This window comes from Rhinolophus sinicus, chromosome 7 (assembly GCF_057876585.1).
Source record: "Rhinolophus sinicus isolate RSI-liver-muscle chromosome 7, RSI-T2T, whole genome shotgun sequence".
Lineage (NCBI taxonomy): Eukaryota > Metazoa > Chordata > Mammalia > Chiroptera > Rhinolophidae > Rhinolophus > Rhinolophus sinicus.
In genome coordinates, this window is record NC_142507.1 from 55,753,938 (window position 1) to 55,770,923 (window position 16,986).

General features: G+C 58.4%; 1 protein-coding gene across 1 annotated transcript; it reads right to left on the minus strand.

Moving 5' to 3' along the window:
- Positions 1–2,628: 2,628 nt before the first annotated feature.
- ETV3L (ETS variant transcription factor 3 like) lies at positions 2,629–12,382 on the minus strand. The gene is made up of 6 exons (XM_074318822.2): positions 10,290–12,382; positions 9,943–10,071; positions 9,632–9,869; positions 9,248–9,443; positions 8,793–8,898; positions 2,629–5,720 (listed from the first exon to the last, which is right to left on the minus strand). Exons 2-6 carry the CDS (start codon positions 10,001–10,003, stop codon positions 5,413–5,415), a joined length of 909 nt encoding a protein of 302 aa, XP_074174923.2. The 5' UTR covers positions 10,004–10,071; positions 10,290–12,382; the 3' UTR covers positions 2,629–5,412.
- Between the last annotated feature and the right edge of the window lie 4,604 nt (positions 12,383–16,986).

Here is a 16,986-nt window from a genome sequence, read left to right on the forward strand (position 1 = left end):
TCCCAATGCCTCAGTGTCCTCATCTGGAAAATGGGAGATAATAGTGCTCGTGTCATAACGCTGCTGTGGGCTGTGGACGAGCTCCTGTGTGTCAAGGAACTGGCTCAAAGTGAGGGCGCATCAATGTGGCTTTAAAATAGTATCATCCTGGAAGATCCAAGATGGCGGAGTAGATAAATGCTGTGCTTGCCTCATCCCATGAACACGTTAAAATTACAATGAAATTAGAGAACAATCAACCTGGATAACCATCTACAGTCTAACTAAACAGAAGTTTTATAACTGAGGATATAAAGAAGCCACATCGAGACGGGTAGGAGGGACAGAGCTGCAAAACGGGCCCCAGACGTCAGTGTGGCAGTCGAGAATCAGGAGGGATATCTCGGCCGGCTGTAGAGGTTCCCCCAGCCCCACACCAGGCTCCTCCTGCTGAGAGGAAGAGCCCCCACAACATCTGGCTGTGAAAAACAGTGGGGACTCCGCCCATTCGGGTGGGCTGGAAAGCTGCAGGAAACCCAAATGTCCTCTTAAACAGCTGCACACAGACTCACTTGCTCACAGACGCTCACCTTGGGCTCCAGCGGAGGGACGGTGACTCAGGGGGTGTTGGAGACATGCGGGGGTGCAGACCAAGGTGTGTGGCCTCAGGGGGCGGCCTGGAGAACAGTCGGCAATTTCCAAGTGTGGGATCCTTTTCCAGTGCAGCCAGTAGGTGGGCGCCATCTTTTCTGTGTTGAGCCCGCCCCCTCCAGCCAAATCTGAATCTGATTGGCCTGGTGAGCTCCCCAGCTCCGCCCTGCTGACTCAGCTGGGACCATGCCCCCACCCAACTCATGGCTGAACCTTATCAGAGTCAGCAACTGGCAGCAGGTGGCAGCAGGCCTCCGTGTGTTCTGGCTTTTTGTGGAGCTACCCCAGGCCTGGTACTGGTGGCAGATGTCCTCAGTTAGCAACGCAGCCTCTCCCCCGTGCCTCCAGGTCCAGCACAGGCAGGGACCAATCATGGATTGCTTTGTAGCTCCTACGAGGTAGTCCTCGACTAGTCACAGGCAGTGGCTGACCTGGGCCTGCACTGAGCCCCTTCCAAGAGGCCCCAGAACCAACATACTTGGAGGTTGGCTTTAGCCCACAGCAGAGCAACACCTGAGTAGCTCCACAAGCAGCACACACAAAGGGCAGGCTCAACAGGCACCAGGGCCCTCTGGGGCGAATCCCACTCAGTGCGATAAGCCCCCCACACAGCAGCCTATCAGCTTTCTCATTATAGAGAATCATTCTCATTCTCGTTATATAAGAATTCTCATTATATAGGTACCACAAGAAGAGAGAAAGCAAGAGATTGAGAACCTATTTGAAGAAATAATAGATGAAAACTTTTCTAACCTGGTGAAGGAAATAGACATACAAGTCCAGGAAGCATAGAGAGTCCCAAACAAGATAAACCCAAACAGGCCCACACCAAGACATGTCATAATTAAAATGGCAAAGGTTAAAGACAAAGAGAGAATCCTAAAAGCAGCAAGAGAAAAGCAGTTCCCTACAGGGGAATTCCCATGAGACTGTCAGCTGATTTCTCAACAGAAACTTTGCAGGCCAGAAGGGATTGGCAGAAAATATTCAACATGATGAAAAGCAAGGATCTACAACTAAGATTACTTTACCCAGCAAAGTTATCATTTAGAATCAAAGGACAGATAAAGAGCTTCCCAGACAAGAAAAAGCTAAAGGAGTTCATCACCACCAAACCAGTATTACAAGAAATCGTAAAGGGACTTCTTTAAGGTGACAAAAAAAAAAAAAAAGATGAAAAATATGAATAATAAAATGGCAATAGTTACATATCTATCAACAATTGCTTTAAAAAACATAGGAAGGCTGAAGGGATAAGAAAACAAAACCCTTACATAAGCTGCCTAGAAGAGACTCACTTTATATTGAAAGATACACACAGACTGAAAGTAAAGGGATGGAAAAAGATATTTCATGAAAATGGAAATGGGAAAAAAAAAAGCTGAGGTAGCAATACTTATACCAGACAAAATAGACTTTAAAACAAAGGCTATAACAAGAGACGAAAAAGGACCCAGTAATCCCACTTCAGGGTATTTATCCGAAGAAACCCAAACGCTACTTCAAAGGGGTGTGTGAACCCATATGTTCATTGCAGCATTGTTTGCAATGGCCAAGATGTGGAGGCAGCCTGGGAGTCCGCTGATGGATGAATGGATAAAGAGATGGTGTATATATACAATGGAATATTGCTCAGCCAGGGAAGGGCATGGGTTCTTGCCATCTGCGATGGCATCGATGGATCTGGAGGGTACTCTGCTGAGTGGAGTGTCAGACAAAGAAAGACAGATACAATGTGATTCTGCTTATATGTAGACTCTAAAGAACAAAACAAACAAACAAAACAAAAACATAATCCTTTCAGAGGACAGTTGGACAATATGTATCCAAAGCCATTGAAATGTCCTAATTTTTGACCTGGTTATTTCACTCCTGAGACCTTATCGCAAGGAATTAATTCAAGGAAAGAAAAAAAAAAAGATAGTGGACCAAGGCTTTGAAACCATTTTATTTACAAAGCAAATAATAAGAAATATTCTAAAAAGACCCCCCCAAAAGGTCAAGGTTACATATACGGAATGTTTGGCCACCATTAAGACGGCCAACATGGACTCTAAAGACAGGGCCGAGCGTCTATGAAGTAAACGTCGATGAACAAAGTGATCACACAATGAACTGCATGTGTGTTTTCACAACTTTACAATCGGCACCTATTGCCTGGCCTTCTGTGTTTGGGGATTAGAAATGATTTCTTACGGTTTACCTGTCGGCATTTTTATGCAGGTTAAGTGTGAAAACCAAACAAAAATGTATGTTTAAAACCAGTGCTGAGCACTTATGAGGAAACCCCAAACGTCACTTCGAGGTGACGTGTGCACCCAGCTCTCCGGCCCTGTACTCAGTCCGCCTGACGGCCCAGGCCCCACTGGCCTGCAAAGCCCCTCCTTCCTGTACCACGCAGTGACTTCTGTCCGCTGCTGGGACACTTGCCACATGCAAGCGTCCCAAGGGCAGATACCCCGGGCCGCACCGACTGTACCAGAGAAACCCACACCCTGCAGGCTGTGGCCACATTCGACCGGCTGACCCTCGGGTGCATAGTCCCTCCCTGATTTGCAAAAGGGGTCTGAAATGAGGGGAGAGGGAGACTTATCATAAGATGTTTACACCCTGCAACTCGCTTCCTCCCCTCAGAAGAGTCCGGGGTGCCCAGCACCATTCACCTCAAGCAGCGCCGCGCGTGGGCTCCCGCACCCAGCAGGTCCACACTCACTCTTCTGGGCGCTGGCACTGGCACTGGCCACCAGGTGGCGCGCGTGCGCCGTGCATCTTTGCCAGAACCACCCCGAGTTGCTGAAGCCAGTCTCGGCGGAAGTGGTTCTCAGCCAGGGACGACTTCTCCCCCCAGGGGACAGTTCACAGGGGGCGGCGAGGAGTGAGGGTGCTCCTGCTCCCTAGGGGCCAGGATGGCCTAAACACCTGGCTGCACAGGACGGGCGGCCGCCGGGTCAGTTGCGCCCCGAAGCCCCGTCCCAGTGGGTCTGGGTAGTTTCCCACCGGGTCTGACACGCGGAGCACGCTGTCTGGCAGCTATGGCCTCCCGGGCTGAGCCTTCAGTCTCCTGGGTTCACCCACCACCAAGGGAAGCTTTAGAACAGTTGACCGCAAAGCATTTTTCATCCACTGAAATGTGGGGGGTCACAGCAACCGCCACCACTGAGAAGGGGTCAGGCAGCGGGCACATGGGTCCCCGCCATGGGACCTTGTCCCTCGGGCTGGCCTGCAGCTGTTTGCAGGTGAGGCGCAGTTTCCTCTGGGGCCCCTGAGACCTCCCCAGAGACACTGAGGCCCCACCTCTGCTGGCATCTGGGGTGATGGGGGGAGGCAACGCTCCTGCATCCTTTCTGGTGGCCCACGTCCAGCTTGGAAACCCAGGAGCTGGGTTCCTCGCTTTTCTCAACCTTTCTGTGGGGTGAGGCCTAACCCTGTCCTACCCTGGGTCTCTCAATTCCCGTTTGTGACGATGACACACCTGCCACAAAGGAGGACTGACAGGCAGCAGAAAGCCAAATACATGGGCAGCCCTGATGGAGGGAAGTGCCCTTACTGCTTGGATGAGGGACAGGGACAAACGATAGCCAGAGGGACCCTCTGTGCTTCCTCGGTCCCCACTGTGGTCATAGGAAGTGGACACAACTCCTGAACCTGCCATTGGCAGCCTGGAGACAGGACTGCAACATAGTTCAGTTGCCTTGGCCCCTGGAATACTGTTCTCTGCTGGCATTTCCTTGGTTGAGCACAAGACCCTCTGTCGTGTGCCCCCCTGCTCCCACCCCCAAAGCTTCCCTTGGCTCCCCTGTCATTCTCAGGACCCAGGGCTGAGAGCAGGAGCAACCCCTCCCCCCACCCACCCCTTAGAACGCTGCTGGGAGGTGCCCGGCAGGGACCCGAGGGGCAGTCCCTAAACACCGTGCTCTGCTCTAGTTCTTTCCTCGAGGCTGGTTTCTCCCTGGGACGTGGTGGCAGCAGACGGGCTGGCTCATTTCCACTTCTGCCCTAGGCCCCCTCCTCACCTTCAGCGCAGACCAGGCGAAGGGCAGCGGGAGGTCAGCCGAGAGGGCCTGTGCCAAGGCCATTTCACACGTGGTCTGCAGTGGAGCATTACCAAGTCCTCCTAGCCCACCTGCTGGGGTCCTGGGGAAGTGGAGGCAGGAGGATGTGCCTGTGGGACAGAGCTCCCAGAAATCAGAGCGGTGGGAGAGAAGTGTACGGAGGGGAGGAGGGGCTGGAGACCTTGGCTGTGGTACGGGACATGGGCCCCAGAGAAGAAAGGCATTCTCTGGGACTCAGGAAACAAATCAACTGCTGACCCCTGGCCTAGACCTATGATGTCTGTCGCCTCATGTAGGCAGGTATGGGTGCCTCCCACGAGGGAAACCTCATCCTCATCTCCCTCAAAAAGGCTGAGATTCAGAATGTCTCCTTAATCTGATTAGCAATTTGGAGGGTGGGGAGGGACACGTGCCTCAGTTTCCCAGGACCACACGCTCACCTCCCTGCAGCACCCCCATCGCCTTGGGTCCAAGCCCATCTCTTCAAATCCTCCTGCAGTCTCAACCTGTTCCCACCCAGGGAAGGCGGACAGCCGGCGGGAAGGAGGACCAAAGGGATGTGGCTTGGGGGTCCCCATGTCATGTCTTCCCGGTTAAAGAGGGTTCAAGGGCCATACTGCTTCAAAGTTCTCCTGCCTGGGGAAACAGGGCTTTCCTCCATTGTTTGGGGTCCATGCATCTCCTGGGGATACAGGTGCCCTCTGCCCCCATCAGGGGGCGGGCCTTTACCTCAGGGACGGGAGCCCAAGCCTGTCACCAAGCCCCATCCCTGCCCAGCCAGCAGGGGAAGCCCCGGAAAATGCCAGGCCACTGAAGGGCACACAGGCCCTGGGAGCAGGGTGTCTGGCTTGGCGGACCCTGGGAACTGCTGCTCTGGGGGGACAGGGAGTACGAGGGGCCCTGGGAGGCGGCGCCAGGTGGAGGGGAGAGGGGCTGGGAACGGAGGGGTGAAGGAGGCAAGACTGGGCAGCTCTTCTGGGGGGCTCCCCAAATGGCAGCAGGGGCCGAGCTGGCAGGGGTGGGGGGCAGAGCCAAGCCCTAGAGGAAGAGAGAGAAAGGGTCAGCGAGTGCCCCCCAGATGCCCCTTTCTCCTCCCATTTCTGTTTCTTTTTCCTTTTACTTGGAATTGTCTCTCCCGATCACATGCCTCCCTTTCTGCTTTGCTGCAGGTCTCACTGTAAATGTCACTTCCTTGGGGAAGCCTCGTGAGACCCCCCCAGCCTGGCGAGGGTCCGGTTGTTCCTCATGACCTCTCCTCCAGGACCCTTCGCTTCGTTAGAATCAGGTGGTCATCTGTTTGATGACTTAATGTCTGTGTCCCCAACTCTGTGGGGGCAGAACTGTGTCTGCTTTATTTTCCTCTGGAGCCCGCCCAGCTTGGCACATGAAGTGCTCAATAAAAACGTGTTGAATGAATGAATGAATGAATGAAGATATTCTTTGCCGTAACCCAGCGAACCCATTCTCCACTGTCCCCGTGGCAGAGGGCTCCAGCTCTCGCTGGCACAGGACTGGGCGTGTGGTCCTGGGCTCGTCATTTACACTCTCAGGCTCAGTTCCTCACCCATAAAACCCCTCCTGGCTAAGAAGCAGCAATGTCACGTCACGGTACGAAGGGGCCGAGGCCCAGCATGCGTGGGCTAAGCCCCAGCCCGCCCCCTCCCACTGGCTCTGGCCCACAGGTCTCCTCCTCCAGGAAGCCTTCCCTCCTTCCAAATCCCCCCTCTTTCCCCAGGTCCCACACAGGGGCTCCCCGCCAGGGGTCTCTGGGAGTGGCGATGGAGAACACCACTTTCTATATTTCAAAAAAACGTCACTCCATTTCCACGTTTTCCTTACCAAGGCCACATCATTTAACTAAAAAAGCACGTTATCAACCCAATGTGATCACATCGGTGGGGCTATAGTTAATAAATATTGGAAAAACAAATTAATCACGACAATTTATCTGATTTGACAGACAACGATATTTCTAAAGTCGGACCTATGAAAGAAGAAATAGTAACAACGGTCCTTCGTGAGGAAGAGCGTGGAACCTCGGCCAGAGGGGACCCGCCCCGGCCACTGTCCTTTCCCTGGTCCTTACACGAGGTGGAGACTGATGTTTCCCCAGGAGGTTTGCGTCCCCTGAGCCCCGAGGCTGGGGCGCTGTGGCCCCTTGGAGACCTGGCCCCGAGGAGGCAGTCCTGCTTCCCTCTCCCAGCACCGATACTGCAGCTGCATCTTTGGGCCACTTCTCTGGCCAGGAGCAGCTTCCTCTCTGTGGAGGGGCAGGGGTGGCACAGCCTCTGGAACCCCAGCCAGAGCAGGACATGTGGCGGCCACTCACTCATCTTCTGCTGGCCTGAGCCTGCTCAGCGTCCCTCAGGGCCGGGGCACAGGCAGGGCGTGTGTGCCTGCACAGGGCAGGGATGTGCAAAGTCGCCCACTCCTAGCCGAGGACACTTCTTCACAGCTTCCCAAAGGGGGCAGCTCCGTGCTCAAGGCCTTCCCAGGGCTGGAGGGAGGGAGGGCCAAGGACCCAGGGAGCAGTCCTGGCGTGTCCTGGCCACCCACGCCACACCTCATGGCACTCACACCGAGGGGGCACCCCCGGGCCTGGCTGCACTGGGGTGGGGCTGAGCCCGGGAGTCCTTATTCCAAGAAGGTGCCTGGAACAGAGGGCTTGGTCGTGGGCCGCTGCATAGGAGCCTCGGGTTGGTCAAGCGTGTCTGCGCGCTTCACAGAAATCTGATTGTCACCTCCAGGTTTACAGGCCTGGACGCGCTAGCCTCTGCCCACATGCCTACCTTCTCCCCCTCGGGTCACCACAGGCGGCTGCACTGGCCTTCCAGACGCTCTGTCCCATCCCAGGGCCTTTGCATGTATGGTTTCCGCTGCCTGCCATGCCTTCATCCCTCCTTCTGAGCTAAGCTGACACCTGCTGGGTGTCAGCTCAAGTGTCACATTGTCAAGTGAGGCTCCCGCTGCTCTGTGCAGCAGTCGGCACAGTTAGAACGACAAGTCTATGGTCAGGTTAGTAACCGAGTGTTTGCAAACTCCCTCGTGCTCAAGCTCCATAAAAGCAGTCGTGCTCAGGTTGGCGCACAGTCCTGGACAGAGCCTGGCACACAAACAGGAGGTCACTAAGTGTCTGCTGACAGAAGGAGCGAGCGAGCGGATGAGGGAGTGAGGCCCTCAGCCCCGTGTCTCCACCCTGGCCCTCGCCTGGCCCTCGTCCTGTTGTCCTGGCCGAGGCCATCTCCAACCCCAGTCTGACATCTAGCCCAAACTCCACATTCAACCCCAGTTGCCTTTGTAACATGGAGCTCTCGACCAGCCCACAGGATCCAGTCCCTTCGCGGCGTGGCCCCCGAGGACCCTGTGACTGGACACCGTCTGCCCTGCCGGCCTCATCTGCTGCCCTCCGCCACGTTCCCTCCCCATCACACAGCTCACGACGTGACGAGCTACCCATTCTTCAGATTTGCAACACCCGCTCACAGCCTGTGCCTCACGGCCGCTGCTCTCTGCCTGGGCGTCCTACTCCACCTGCCAGTGTGGCCTCCTCCAGGAAGCCCACCTCCTGCTCTGCACTCCAGTGGCGCCTGTGCTCCCCAAATCTCAGCACCGGTCACCCACTGTCCTCCCATCTCTGCTCCCCACTAGTTTCTGAGCATCTTGAGGGCCATCTTCTCTGAGCCCCAAAACCTAGTCAATAGCTGGTACTCAAGCAATGTTTGTTGAATGAATACATGACTTACATTACCCCTTTTCTCGGTTAGCAGACCTTTGCTCCTGTCCAAAACGTCCATGCTTAGAAAACGTCCCATAATGTTCATTCCTGCTTTGGGCTTACCGGTTACCACACAGAAAATGTTGTCACACTTTACAGTCCTTCACAGTGTTGTGTGTGTCGCCTCAGCTCGTCCTGGCACATGGGCTCAGGCGGCTGGGTCAGCGTGGACCCAGTGTCTCCGTGGACGGTTAGGACAGGATAAAGTATCAGGGACCTTTCGGCGTGCATGGTTAGGACAGGACCAAATGTCCGGCAAGGCTGTGCTCCTCTAGGAGGGTGCCCCTCCTTGTCTAGTAGGACCCCCTGTGCCCTCCCCAGGCCCAGGCACTCACCGTGGGTACTGCTGCCGCTTCCCTCCTCGTCCTCAGAGGCCTCCGGTGGCCACCGGGGGGTCTGCTGTCCAGCCAGCGGCTGCCCCCTGGCCCAGTGCAGGGGCTGCTGAGTGAGGAGAAGCAGGTGTGGGGTGACACGGGTGCTCCTTGGCACACATTCCCCAGGACACACTGTGTGACAACCAGGGGTTAAAACAATGAAACCATCTCGCAACGGATGGCTGTGGAGTCACCCCTGCCCACGTGCCCGGCCCCTCGCCTGAGAGCCACACCCTCCCTGTGACCTGACACTGACGGAGCCTGGCACACAGGGACTGTCTCGTGTCTCAGCAGATGTAGTGTCGCCCTGCCACCGGGGCACTCAGGGGCCAGGCCCAGGGGACAAAAAGGAGGGAAGCGGATGGGCCCCAAGGCAGAGAGGAGGGCTGGGGGGCCAGGGGTGGCCTCGTGCCTACCTCACCCCACACGTCCAGGTCCAGGGGCATCAGGCCTGGCTGAAACCGGGCGGGGGCCCCCAGCAGCAGGTGGGGGGCTGGCGGTGTCCACGCCTCCCACACAGGGCAGCCGACCAGGAGGACCTTGCTGAAGTTGAATTTGTACGTGAATCTCTTGCCTTTGCTCTTGTGCAGGATGCTCTTGTTGTAGTAATACCTGCACGGCCCGGTGAGAATGGACCGTCAGACGGCCCAGTCCAGGCACCGCAGCCAGACCCCAGCCCGTCCCCTCCCCAGGCCCCAGGCAAGCCACGGCGTCCCAGCGGTTCCCACGCCTGGGGGGGGCGGCAGTCAGGTGGGGACCCAGAACCACAGCCCTTCCCTCTGAGCTCTGCAGCCTCTCACCTGAGGGCCCGGCTCAGCTTGTCGTAGTTCATCTGTGGTTTGCACTTCCTGCGGCCCCAGAGGCGGGCCACCTCGTCGGGATCCTTGATGACAAACTCCCCGTACTCTCCCTGCTGCCAGGCGATGACATGGCGGAACTCCTCCTTCTGCAGCAGCTCCAGGATGAAGTGCCACAGCTGGATCTGCCGGGAGCCCGGGGACGAGCCGGCCTTACAGGCCCAGTCAGGGACGGCCAGGCCTGGGCACACGGGGCAGCGTGAGTGGCTGAGGGCCACCCTGCAGCACACGTGGGGCGCCTGGCAGAGGCTCACCTGAGATCCAGGAGTGGCCTGTGACGGTGGGGACGCCCCCGGCCAAGCAGCCACACTGCATGTTTCTCTCTGGGAGGCGGGGGGTGGGGAGCGAGGGCTGTGTCCAGGTCTCTGGGGAAATGGCCACCACTTAGGAGGAAGGGAAAGAAGGCAGGGGAGACGGAGGTGATGGGGAAGGATGGAGGGACGAGAGAAGGATGAGGGGTGAGGGGTCAGATAGCTGACATTCTGGAATCCTCTTGTCACCTTCCTTTCCAAGCCCGAAGCAAATGTCCCCATCCTGTCCCACCCTCCCTCCTGTCCTGCTCCCTGGGACGTTCCCCTTTGTCTAACCTCTCCCCCCTCACCTGAAGAAACGGGCTGGGAGGTGGGGGTCACAGAGGGCAGTCCAAGAGAAGACTCTCCTTGGAGGCTGACAAAGTCCTTGGGCCCTGCCTGCAGCGTCTACGGTGTTTCCTGGTCTGGCAGTTTGCAACCTTGGCGTAGAGCTAGGATCTGGCAAGGAGAGGAGAAGCCACTTGGGAGCTGACACTCTGAGCCCTGCCTGTGCCGGGGGACCTCGCACGCATGTCACCCAGGATGGAGGAACTTCTCTAAGGTCAGACAGCTCTTCAGTGACAGAGAGGCAAGCGAGACACAATATGCATCCACCTTGGCAGCCTACCCACACCCTCTCTCCTGCCCCAAGAGAAAGCACAGAACCAAGGTGGGTGGAGCCCGGGCTCGAGCCGCAGCCCTTGCCTGGCCCTCCCGTAATCTCAGGTGCCCACTGCTGGCAAGTCCCTGCAGCGCTGGAGCCCTGAGTGCATCGGGGACGCCCGGGGAGGAGCAGGCCGAAGTCCTGCCTTCTTGTCCCGGAAGCCCTCCTGTTCCGTAAGCTGAAGCCCTGTGCTCCCCACTCAGGAGGCTGTGCTCCCGGCTGGGGGGTGGTCCCACTCCGCCGGCCCGGCTCCCAGCCCCTCCCGCGTGTGCACAGTCCACCTGCAAAGGCTGGGTGGCTCTACACTGCTGCGCTACGGGGACAGGCACTGAGAACCAGGCCCCAAAGGGTCAGTGTCCAGTCTGGAGTGGGCAGAGCGGCCACTCTTAGGCGCTGCGTTTCTCGAAGGATTACGGCAGCAAGTGTTTGTCACTGTCACCTCAGAGCCCTCATGCTGACGGCCAATAATATGATTGGTCCCCTTGGCCAACACGGAGCTCATCGGGCTCATGACAAGACAGGCAGGTTGCAGGTCACTGTTCAATAGATGCAGGAGGTGCAATGCCAGTGACAGCCGTGGCGGGGCTGGGGCTCGGGGCTGCAGCTGAGGGGCGGCCAAAGCAGGTGCTCCTCTTATGAGATTCGCTCGCGTGAGTCAGGCAAGCGCCACGCACCCCGCATCGGGCTGGACTTTGTTTTCAGATGCGGCTTCACGGAGTCTTCACAGCAACCCTCGGAGGCGGGTATTATTACCTGTGTTTTGCCAGCAAAGGGAAACTGAGGCTCAAAGGATTAAGAGACAGGCTTGCCTAAGATCCCTGGGCGAGTGGTGTGGCCGGGGGCGTGGGGAGCAGGTCTGTGCACTCACTCTCAATGGTGACCAGTCAGGGCAGGAAACCTGGGAGCAGAGGGGAGGCCTAACGCTAAAAAGTGGGCGCTCGGCCAGAAGAGGGATCCATGGCGGCCCCAGGAAGCCCAGCTGGCCGGCTGGCTGGCTGTCAGGTGGGCAGGTGGGACAGAGAGGGGAGCGAGACAGGAACACAGCCAGAGGAAACAAGCCGAGTCCCAGAGCAACGCTGCAAAGTGGAAACTCGCCTCCCAGGTCACTTTGTCCTGGGGCCTCCTGGGCGGCTGCATAATCTGGCCGGCTGGACGCAGCCCATCCTCCCGGGGCTGCCGGATGAACTACGAGGGAAAACGGGAAACGGGGCTGGTTCTAGATACAAAGGTGGAGGAAAGACCCCGGGTAGGAGAGTCAGAGGGACGACAGAAGGAGGGATAAACCACAGGGTGGCACCTGGGCTGTGGACACAGGTGAGGTCAGAGGTCAGAGGTCAGACTGGAGCCACCCACAGAGGTGGTTGGTGGTGGGGGGTATTTTACGTTAAATTCCAAGCAAACTGCCAAATCCAGGATCCAATTAGAAGCCTCTGGTTTCTGCCCTTAATCTGGGCCCCAAGTGCAGGGTGCTGAGTCCTGAGACACCCCTAAAGCTATTAGCTAAAGCTGCTTAGGTGAGAGCAAGCCAGGCGAGGGCTGGGCAGGCACAGCCAACCTCCTTTCCTGGGGAGTTTGGGGAGGGGCAGGGATGGACTCCTGTGCACACCCAGACCCCAGGGTCTCTGGTCTCTCCTGGGCCACAGCCCCCACACCCATGGAGCCTCTGCTGCTCAGAGGCTGGGAGTGTGGTGCTGACCCCATGTCCTCCTGCAGCTCAGCCATCCCCCCCACCCCCTTCCCAGGCTCCGTCTCACTCTGCTCGGTTGCCTGCCATTCCTGGTCGGGTCTCAGGTCTCTGCCCACCCCCTCCACCCAGCCCCCCCACCCAGTGCAGCTGCCTCAGACCTCACCAGTGTGTGCAGTCTCTGGAGGCTGTGGCTTTAAAAGGTTAGTGCAATTCCGTGTTGTAAACATCCAAACCCCGGCACCCCATTCCCCCCCAGACCTGACACCAAAGGCAAGTGAAAGTCATGGGGGGCAGGGGTTAGGGGCCTGGGGAATGGGTGTCAGGAGACAGCTTCCACCCACCCCTCGGTCTGCACCCCCCCCCCCCCCCCCCCGCCAGGTCTCGGTTTCACTGTTCGACCTTTCAGTCTTCAGCCCGTCTCCCCCTTCCCTGTTTCTCTCCTCTCCCCGGCTCTCCGACCTGCTCTGGTCTTACTTCCCCACCACCGTCCACTTCCTTCTCTCCCCACTGGCCATCGTCTTCCAGCTGTGTGCACGGGCCTTCCCATTTCCATCTTAGCTTTTTGTGTCCACCAATCGTGGCTCTCTCTGTCTCGCTGTCTCTGTCACTACCTCTCACTGTCACTTTCTGTTTCCTTGCCTCTCTTTCTGTCTTTCTCCAGCCGCTCCCCCCCCCCCCCCCAAGAGTCAGAGCTGGACACTGAGCCCAGGGCCTGGCTCCTCAAAGCTCCCCAGGTTCCCTGCTCTTCCCCCAGCGGCAACCGCAGTTGGTTCCTTTTATCCTGGAATTCCCATCAGCTGTGCCCTGGGGATCTCCCCGCTGACACCCCCATCCTACCCTTTGTCCCCCCACCCAGGGACCAGAAATCCCCAGCAGCAGGCGCTGAGGACACAGCTGGAGGAAGTGAAAGCTCCCAGCTAAACACGGTGCTGGGTGAGCTGGCAGGCGGCTGAGGAAGGGGCCTCTGGGGCATTGTCACCCTCGGAGCCTCTGATGCCAGCTCACTCAGCCCCCGTGCACTCAACCCAATCTTCACACGAACCCTAACTTCACCTTCCACCAAGTGCAAGTCCACCCACATGTCTCGGGTCTCCCCACGGGGCCCATCGCCCTTCAGGGTGCAGTGGCCACGGCCCCCCAGGCTTGCCCAGCAGCTCCTATGCCCCGGGAAGGGCTGGGGCCCTGGGACTTCTCTGCCAGAGCACCACCTCTGCCCCCCCACCCTCGGCCCGTGTCACAGGGCTCTCCTGGTAAGGGGCACCCCAGCTGTCGGCTCAGGCTTCTTGGAGCTGGCTCTGTGGAAGGACGGGAGTCTGGGAAAAGGAGGGCAGGACGGGGCGGGGCCGTCTTACCCCATCCGAGGTTCAGTTCTGTTCACAGAGCCTGGCTCACACGGCAGCACTACCCTAACTGCTCCCTCCCGGGGCCCCTCTGCCCACGCCCACGCTGTGAAGCCCACACCCTCAGCGCCCGTCCTCACCCCTGCCCCTCACCCTGGGCCACAGGGGACCCCAGGGAGCTCCCTGGTGGACACAGCAGGGGTGGTGCCGGCTGAGACCAGCATCCATTCAGCTCCCCCCCTCCCTCCCCCACAGCCCCAGGAGTCTGCACCATCGGACCCCAGCTGTGCCCCTCTGGGGAGAACAGCCTGTCCTGTGCCCCAGGTCACCACTTCTGCGCCACGCCCACCAGGCTTTGTGTCTGTCCCACACCTGATGGCAGAGAGATGGCCTCTGAGGCAGATGCAGTGTGGCCCTTGGGAGCCTCTGTCCCCTTGCTTCTCCCCTTCCCACAAGGAATCTGCAGCTGGGGTGGGCTTGGGGTGGGGAAGGGCCGTCCCTGTGGCCAGCCCCAGCCCAGGACCTGCCACCAGGGTCCCTTACCTTAGTGCAGCAGCCGTCCCTGCCGTCCAGCGGCGCCTTCCCAGCGACCCCTCGCTCACCACACAGAGTTAGGGTTCCTTAAAATGAGAGCAGGATCTCCAAGCTCCCAGGGGGGCCCATGTGGTTTTCAGACAATGGCATTAACCCTTCAGGGGCCAGTGGCACCTCTGCGTGCCCTCCACCTCTGTGGGGTCGGGGGCTGGGAGGGACTGGCTCTCCCTGGGACCCTTACATTCAGCGCCTGCCTCTGGGGCCGGCAGCTCCTAAAACATCCACGACAGACAGACAGACAGACAGACGGGTGACCAGGCTGCCGTTCTTAGATGTGGGAAAAGGGACACTGGACTGCCAGGAAGTCCTCCCAGTGGCCTGCTCTTCCTTCCCACTCAGGCAGCCCTTCTCTCCTGGAACTTCTGTGGACATAGGGAGACTCCGAGCCTGGAAGAAGACCCCCTCGACCTCAACTCTCAACCCCCTGCTCCTGCTGGTTTTGTGGAGTCCAGGCCCCACCTGTGCTCACAAAAGGCTGCCGAAGCATCACTGTTTGGAACGTTCCCCTTAGTTTCAGTGTGAAAATGACACCAATAGTTCACCCAGTCACCTCGTTTCGAAGGACTTGGAAGCATTCATCATGTTTCTTTCCTCTGAGAGTTCCAGAAAATGACTTTTCCTTTTCTTTATTAATGTGACTCAAAGCTAGACAGCAAAAAGAACTTCCAAATAAGGCACAGACCAGACAGGAGAAAGTAACTGGGGGTCATCAGACAGCTGCTATAGACGTGGTAGGAACCAGCTGAGGTGGGGGGCTCCAGGACGCTGAGGGGGGCATGGGGATGGGCAATTTAGGGAATGGACCTCAGGCGAGGCTTCTGGGGTAAACAGAGGAAACCAGGGAAGCCACAGGAAGCCAGAGCTTCTGGCTTTGAAGTCCTAGGGCCTGAGCCCAATCTCTCTAATTCCTAGTGGGGAGGAGAAGATTGACGGCTGTCACCGGGGAATCAATATGGCTTTCTTTTTCTCTCCCTGACTCTGGGAGGCCAAGCCCCCGCCTCCCCATCATTACACAGCCCGCCCCAGCCCTGAGCGGATCCAGACGGGAATGGAGGGCCAAGGGATTACATTCTGGGGGTTGTTTTCTGGGTAAATCAACCGAAGCTAACATGATGGAAGTGAGAGAGAGGCTGAGTGATGAAGAGACAGGAGCTGGGGGCCCTGAGGAGAGGGTCCTGGGTAGGGGGAGGCGGGGACAGGGTTCAGAGCTCACGGAGGATGGAGGAAAAGGGCTGCAAAGGGAGGGGCCCAGCACACTCCCAGGGAGTTGGGTATTGGCAGGGACCAGACGAACTGGAAGGACAGAGCTACAGTGAGGAAGACCGAGGTCAGTGCCAGGACACGGGGCCCTGCTCTCAGGTGTCACTGGGGTCCCCTCACTGGCGAGCTGCTCCTGCCCTTGTCCCCTTCTCCTCATCGCATCGCCTCCACTGAAGAATCAGGACCATCCCAGTTAGGGGCCAGGAGGTGCCAGGGCTATGGAGGGCTCTCAGGACAGGCCAAGCCCCCACCCCTGCCTCTCAGGGGCCCTCAGGCTGCCCCCCCCACCCCTGCCTCCGCAGCTCTGCTTGCTCTGCTTTCCCACTTCCTGCCTCCATTGCAGCTCCCAGCTCCCGCATACATTGCTAACTTCAAGTCCTTGGAGAACTAGGGCAGCTGCTTCTGAGACATCAGGGTTGTCACCTTCTCTCTTCTGCTGCTCCCCGCTGTCCCCACCCACTTCCTCTCACATTCCTGTCAGCCCCCTCACGTAGCAGAGGAGGCTGGGGGGTTAGGAAGCCAGGTGCTTGGCACAGACATTTGCTGCTGGGGTGGCCCACTGAGCTTCCTGTGGCTTCCCCAATATGCAGGCAAATGTCCTTTGGGCAGGGGCGGGGACATGGCCAAATCCAGCCCTTTTCTGTGCTTTTCTGAGCATCTCTGTGTGCGCCCAGTGCTGGCACAGCGCCCAGTCGTGGGACGTGCAGGCTGCTCGCCATGGCTGGCACGTGAGGAAACCAAAGGGGCCCAAGCAGCGCCCGCACTGGCCAGCCCCAGCCCCAGCTCCCAGCTCCCAGCTCCCAACGCGCCTTCAGAAGCCCAGCCTCCCATGCAGTAACTGCACCCACACGGCGTGGCCCCTGAATCCCGACACGAGCAGTAAGAGGGGCCGTGAGCTGGGGTGGGGCTTGGAGCTGACCCTGGGTGTCTGCCAGCATGCAGTGGGGTGGTCCGTCAGGCCGAGGGCTGAGTGGAACCACTCTGCTCAGCTCCCTGCAATCCATCCCCCCACCACAGGCATGGAGAGTGCCCGCAAGGAAGCCAAGTGGGGGCTTCATCTGAGCCTCCAAGAGTTTCCAGTTCCCGGTAGTGACTTTGCACAGTTCCAAGCCTGTGCCCGTGTCTGACGCCCTTTGTACGAAGCCCTCAGCACCCCGAGAGGGTCCTCTCATCCCCACCCATGCCTCTTAACAATCTGCAGTGACAACAGGCTGGCGAAGACACAGGGATGGGCCCAGCACCTGGGGGGGCCTCCCTGGGCCACAAGGACTGGGGTTCAGGCAGGGGTGGTGGTGACAAGCTGGTACCACCTCTTCCCCAGGACACAAAGGACAAGAACAAGAAGGCTGCTGTGCCTCCTCCCTGCCCTCTGCCCAGCCCTTCTGCAGGCGCCTGGCCTGGGGTTCTGGGCCAGTGGACTGAAGGGGCGGGGGCCTGGCTGGTTCCACGAGGGTCTGTCTGGC

Coding starts and splice junctions, on each gene's coding strand:
- ETV3L (XM_074318822.2), bottom strand. CDS start 10,003: ATGCAGTGTGGCTGCTTGGCCGGGGGCGTCCCCACCGTCACAGGCCAC. Junction 9,444..9,631: donor AAGCTGAGCCGGGCCCTCAG/GTGAGAGGCTGC, acceptor CGGGCCGTGCAG/GTATTACTACAACAAGAGCA. Junction 5,721..8,792: donor AAGCGGCAGCAGTACCCACG/GTGAGTGCCTGG, acceptor CTCTTCCTCTAG/GGCTTGGCTCTGCCCCCCAC.